General features: G+C 41.1%; 1 protein-coding gene across 1 annotated transcript; it reads left to right on the top strand.

The window, feature by feature from the left end:
• Positions 1–54: 54 nt before the first annotated feature.
• Cetn2 (centrin 2) lies at positions 55–4,929 on the top strand. Its single transcript, XM_047535981.1, has 5 exons — positions 55–264; positions 1,280–1,438; positions 1,744–1,872; positions 3,759–3,896; positions 4,332–4,929. The coding sequence occupies exons 1-5, from the start codon at positions 70–72 to the stop codon at positions 4,419–4,421; spliced, it is 711 nt and encodes a 236-aa protein (XP_047391937.1). The 5' UTR covers positions 55–69; the 3' UTR covers positions 4,422–4,929.
• Positions 4,930–5,998: the final 1,069 nt, after the last annotated feature.

The raw sequence follows: 5,998 nt of genomic DNA, 5'->3' as shown, positions 1-5,998 counted from the left end.
TCCACCAACGGGATTGGTCCGGTTCGGCAGAGGATCAGCCAATGGACGATCGCAGTGTGATCTTGCCCAATGAGGATAAGTCTTGGTAGTCAGCGCACGCCTCTTGCCCATGTCCGGGGCCTTGCCGGGTTAGCCCCACCCACTCCGGCCCTAGGCCAATGGGGATCGGGGGCGCGCGCGCGCGCGGGACGGTGGGAACGGCGGGCGCCTAATCTGTGTGTACGCTGTTGCCTTAACAACCAGCAGCGGAGTCCGTTTGCAATGGTGAGTGCTGGCCACCCGGGTCCCTCTGCGTGTCTCTAGGCTGAGTCCTTCCCAGGCCCCGGTCCCACCACGCTGCTTCTCTTGCTCCTTGCTTGGCTTTGGCGCGCAAGTTCTTCCTTCGAGCTCTATCCCGGAAGGGTAGGGTGGAGACTAGAGACGCCCGCCACCCTGCTGGGCCTGCGCTTAGCCATTGTCCCCTCTTCGCCCACAGCTGGCCCCTGTACATCCCGTGGGCTCCTCTGACCTTCCCGAAATCCCTCTGTGACTGTCCCTATGCAAAGAACACCCAGATTCTCCATAGGCCTGAACCCCTCTCAGACCCTGGCCTCCAGGCCACCTCTTTTCTGTTAAAGTTTTTGCTTGTTATCACGCATTTTGCAATATAAGTATGGGGCATTCAGGAAGTACTTCCACCTTCTTGGAAATGAAATGAAGGAGCCGAATGGGTTGGATTTTGTTTTGTGATATTGACAGAAAATATATATATATATATGTAAACTTAACATTTGGGAAAATTTAGAAGTAATTGTAAAATTCAGAGTCTTCTTGGGAAGCAGAGTACTGCAAGTGGGTGCACCACGAAATTCAGAGAGAGTTGAGCATCTCTAGTTATCCAGTCAATTCTTTGGCTAGCTGTTTTTCGGGATGATTTTCAATAAAAGGGATCTCCTTGCTTCTAACAACAATACTAAAGAAAAGGGAGGGGATGGGGGAAGATAGGGACCAAATTATATTGTTATATTGTGTGCATGTATGAATTTGTAACAATGAATCCCACCATCGTGTATAATATTGGGGAACACAGGTTATTCTCATCAAAAAAATAACACGAAAGAAGGGGAAGGATAGAGGTTCATGAATAGATTGATTGTTCTTTCCACTAAAACCTTATCTCTCTCCCGTTAAGCAACATACGTATATTTTAAACTATTTTAGAAATATGTATGGTTGTCTCTAATTGTCTTACACAAAATAGGTACCATATCATGCACATGTGTTTGTATAATGTCTAAAGGCCTCCAATTTTAAGAAGGCAAACATGGCGTCAAGCGCCCAGCGTAAAAGGATGAGTCCTAAGCCAGAGCTTACTGAAGAACAGAAGCAGGAAATCCGGGAAGCTTTTGATCTCTTTGATGCTGATGGAACTGGGACCATAGATGTTAAGGAACTAAAGGCAAGATCTACATATTTCTCCTCCACTGCCTTTCCTCTTCCTTGTCTTCTTTCTCTCACTACATGATCCCTTTGACCTTCTTCTCCCTGCAGAAAGTAATGGGAGGATGTACTGTGCTTTTTTCCTGCTTTTCTTATTTCGTGTGTTATTAAAAGAAGGTAATTGCAAATATCAGATCTACATAACTGTGTTCTTCAATCACTTTAACATTATTGTATTGCATACTGTGTTAATACCCTTAGCAATCATTTTTGCCTCTGCTTGGCTTCCATGTGCTTATTGAGATGATCCTGTTTTAATTGTAGGTGGCAATGAGGGCCCTGGGCTTTGAACCTAAGAAAGAAGAAATCAAGAAAATGATAAGTGAAATTGACAAAGAAGGGACAGGAAAAATGAATTTTAGTGACTTTTTGACTGTGATGACTCAGAAAATGGTAAGTTATCTAAGATAATTAGTATGTTTCCCACCATAATGGTATATACATTTAAATCTAGATTTAAACATGACTTCACTAAAAAAAAGTCAGTCAGTAAAATCTGGAGAGTTTGCCTGATAAACGATAGTATTTTTAACTGAGAAGTTGGATGCCTAAGTTTTACTTGGCTTTTTTCAAGGTCATAAAGTTACAGAAATCATTTTAATCCCTGTAGAGTAGTAAAAATTCAACTGCTTTCACTTTTTGTCAATTATGTTTCTTCAACTGATAAGTCAATTGGATAATGACAAACAGTAAAACCTATAAGCCCCAACAATTTTAAATACTTTTCATTTTGACAATACAAAAATCCATACACTTTAATGTTCAGAACTCTTCTCTCCAGTTTTTCTTCTGGGCAACTCAGCCTAAGGGGTAGTTCCTTCAGCACCCATGCTTTCTGCCACAGTGGGGATATGTTTTACCAGCACATCTAAGGTTACACTCATCCATTCTCTAGTCTCTCAGGTGTCACCCTTTTAAATGATCTAAAAGGTCAGGAGAACATGAGCTGTTATTCTCACTGGGCCAACATCTAAGGCCTTGCTCTTTCACTGACCCCCTAGCTCCTTAGTGTGGCTTATCTTCTCTCTGCCTGTAGAAAGGTTACCCCCTGTTGGCCTAGGTATGTTTCCCAGGGCATAGGTCTTACCTTTTTCTCTGACAATTCTGTTTCTTTGAAATTATCTATTAATGCCTTCATTTTTCTTTGTGGACTGATTTATGAGATCAGGAGACTCATCATTTTGTAACCACCTAGTAAAACTCTCCCACGTTCAAGGTGGGTTCCCAGATTGCTCTTATTAAGGGTTCTCTCCATTTTTAGCTAATGGAAGTTACCCTTTTGGAGTATTTGGGATTTTGAGCTCTTGGAAATTTATTTTCTTCTGTTAAAATTCTCAGGGCCCCAGTAACTCTGTAATATAATAAGTAGAATAGCCTCTCTTTCCTCCTTGCCTGCTCCCCCTACCAAGAGGATTCCACCTCTACCAGCTAAGCAGTGTATTTTCCCTAATTTTAACTACCCACTGCTCCTTTATTTAAAAAATGAAATCAGTATCTCCTTAGTTTATATAAATAATCTTTTAGGTATAATCCTTCATATTTTTAATACTTTTTAGTTGTCAATGGACCTTTATTTATTTATAAGCAATGCTGAGAATCAAACCCAGTGCCTCACACATGCTAAGCAAGTGCTCTAATACTTAGCCACAACCCAGCCCTATATTTCCTTTTTAACCTCTGGGTTTTTAATAATTTTATTAAGTTTGTCCTCTTTTTCTACCCTGGATGATATTTGATGTGCTGCAACCTAGGACCTATGTCATGAAGGCCATAATTGAGACCATGGGAGTGATGTGGGGACAGGGTGCAGGGGTTAAGGAACAAATCCAACAGGCTAGTTCTCCTATAAGTCCCTCCTTGGCTTCAGAATTGGGGAAAGTTCTGAAAAAGAAACAATTAGGGGCAGCTGGTGTAGACGCCTATTGTTACCTGGTGCTGCACATTGAAAAGCTCAGCCTTGCTTTGTTGCAGAAACCTGCAGCCTCTACCTGTGGGAGCAGTTCTTCAGGCCCCCAAAACAAGTCCCCATGCCTATTCCTCAAGGATTCTTGGCTTATTGCACCAAGCAGACACCTCTTCCCACTGAATTCTGAAGCAGTTATGAACTAGATATGGGATAGGGCAGTAGATAAGTAGCCAATGTCACCTCAGATTGGAGAACCCAAGTCTACACTCAAGTTATGCTGTTGAAAAAGATAGGGTGAGTGGGCAGCGGCGGAACTGTAGGACATGAGCATCCATGGTGGTTCCTTATTCATGCATTTTCTGTTCTACTTAAGTCTGAGAAAGATACAAAAGAAGAAATTCTGAAAGCTTTCAAGCTCTTCGATGATGATGAAACTGGAAAGATTTCATTCAAAAATCTGAAGCGTGTGGCCAAAGAGTTGGGCGAGAACCTGACTGATGAGGAGCTGCAGGTCTGTAATACCTGAGTCCAGAATCAGAATTCCTCCCTTTGAGCCCTCTGGCTTTTCTGAGTTCCATTTTCTCTGATGGGGGTACATCTTTGAAGGAAAGCTAGTGTGTTCTTGTCCTTCTACTGACAACTTAATTCTCCTTTGTGAATGTGATACACCTATGAACCGTGCTTCCAGAAAAACACACATATGTGCAACTGAACTTACTATTGTAGGTTTCAGGAACCTCTGTAGGTAAGGTGATCTTCAAATTCCCCTCCAATTGATATGTATGACAATGTGTGACTTGGTTTTGAAAAACAATTTATCAGGAATAAGTTTAACTATTTACCTATCATATCTACAATCACACTTTCATATAACATTATTAAGCCTATTGCTTAATCACCTTTTAGTTTATGAATTACTCTAACCTGAATCCTTACTGTCTTGCAGGAAATGATCGATGAAGCTGATCGAGATGGAGACGGAGAGGTCAATGAGCAGGAGTTCCTGCGCATCATGAAAAAGACCAGCCTCTATTAAGACCAGTGTCTTCTCTTCTATTGCAAGCACACGTGACTAGATTTAGTGCCTGCCATTGTGTGAAATCTGGCTTTTGAGAACACGACCCCCCACTACCCTGTATAACTTTCCTCATTACCTTGAGTCTATTTTAGATTTTTGGAAGAGTTCTTTGATATTAAAGTTCTTTGTAAAATGACTTACCAATTACTTTAATTCTGGAAAGCAGAATGAGAGCACATTAGAGTGGAGAAAAGGGGCTTCAAATTCGACTACCTGCCACTTCGCCTTGCATTGCTTCACTGTTGTGCATTTCCACAAAGATACAAACACAAAACAACCTCTTAGACAAGCACATGTTGTCCTTCTGTCACCACAAGCAGTGGTCATTCTTCAGAGTTTCTGATTGTTAGTTGACACCTGTGTGTGGTTCTCTCTTTTATAAAACCCAGTGAACTCTTTCTCTGGCATTTGTATGTGTGTTAATGCTATTTATTTTGTCTGAAAAATAAAACCTTTCTTAATTTGAGCCTTTGTTCTCTAAGGATGAGTTCTTTAGCCTTGATTTGTGAATTCATCTAGACAATTGTGATGAAGGTAGCATGGTAGAGAGAAAACTCCTTACCAGCCTAGGGACAAGAAATGAAATAATGTTTTGCTACTTTCCAAACTTGAAGTGTTTTTTGCTTTGGGAACCTGTGGGTTTGCAAAAATAGTAAAATTTCCATTTCACTGAAGTCTAATGATGCCCTAAAATAATTTTAGTAAAATATAAAGCCAAGAAAGAGTCTCATGGGTAATTTGTGCTTTGACAAATTGAGGAGAGCCAGGCTATACCAACGGTAGGTCACATTCAGCCAATCTGGTGAATTTATTTAATTACAGTGTCTCGTAGACTTTTGGAGTTTTGTTGGAAAGGAAAAGAATTTTGTCCAACTGCCCTCCTGGCCCTGTGTAGGGAAGCATCCTGATCCTCTGGGAATAGGGTTGTTTGATTTAGCTACTAACGAGAACAGCTATGTAAATTTGAATTTCGGATCAACAGTTAGTTACACATATTAAATATTTTTATTTAATAATTTTCACACATCCCATTTGGACTTTTTGTTCTTAATCTGAAATTCAAATTCACCTGCAAATCCTATATTTCAACTGGCAACCCTACATGGGAATGTGTTGAAGAGGTGTAGTTCTGGGCCTCATCTTTGGACTTAGTGGTATAGGAATGTGGACTTTGCTGTGATCCCAGCTGAGCCTCATGTAGAGCAGCCAGTCCTTGGCAAACACAGGGTGAGGTGTGAAGAGCTAAGACTAGTCTCAGACCTGAGATCTCACCTGGGTTCCACTACTTCCTGAATAGGAAGTTGGGGGCAAGCTGCTTTTCAGGGTGCTTCAGGTGCCTTGTCTATACAATGAAGAGAAGAGCTGGGCTTAGCTCAGAATAGCTCGCGGTCAAATCAAAACTTGCTTAAAGGACACGACTTTATAACTCTTCAAAAATTAGGTGTTTCAAAAATGGCCAGTCTTACTCTCATTCCTTTGTTATAATAATCACATAAATTTTGTTACATGTCGGTCCAGGAGACTTAAATGTTTAC

Source organism: Sciurus carolinensis, chromosome X, assembly GCF_902686445.1.
Source record: "Sciurus carolinensis chromosome X, mSciCar1.2, whole genome shotgun sequence".
NCBI classification, from domain to species: domain Eukaryota; kingdom Metazoa; phylum Chordata; class Mammalia; order Rodentia; family Sciuridae; genus Sciurus; species Sciurus carolinensis.
This window is presented reverse-complemented; position numbering and strand designations above follow the sequence as displayed.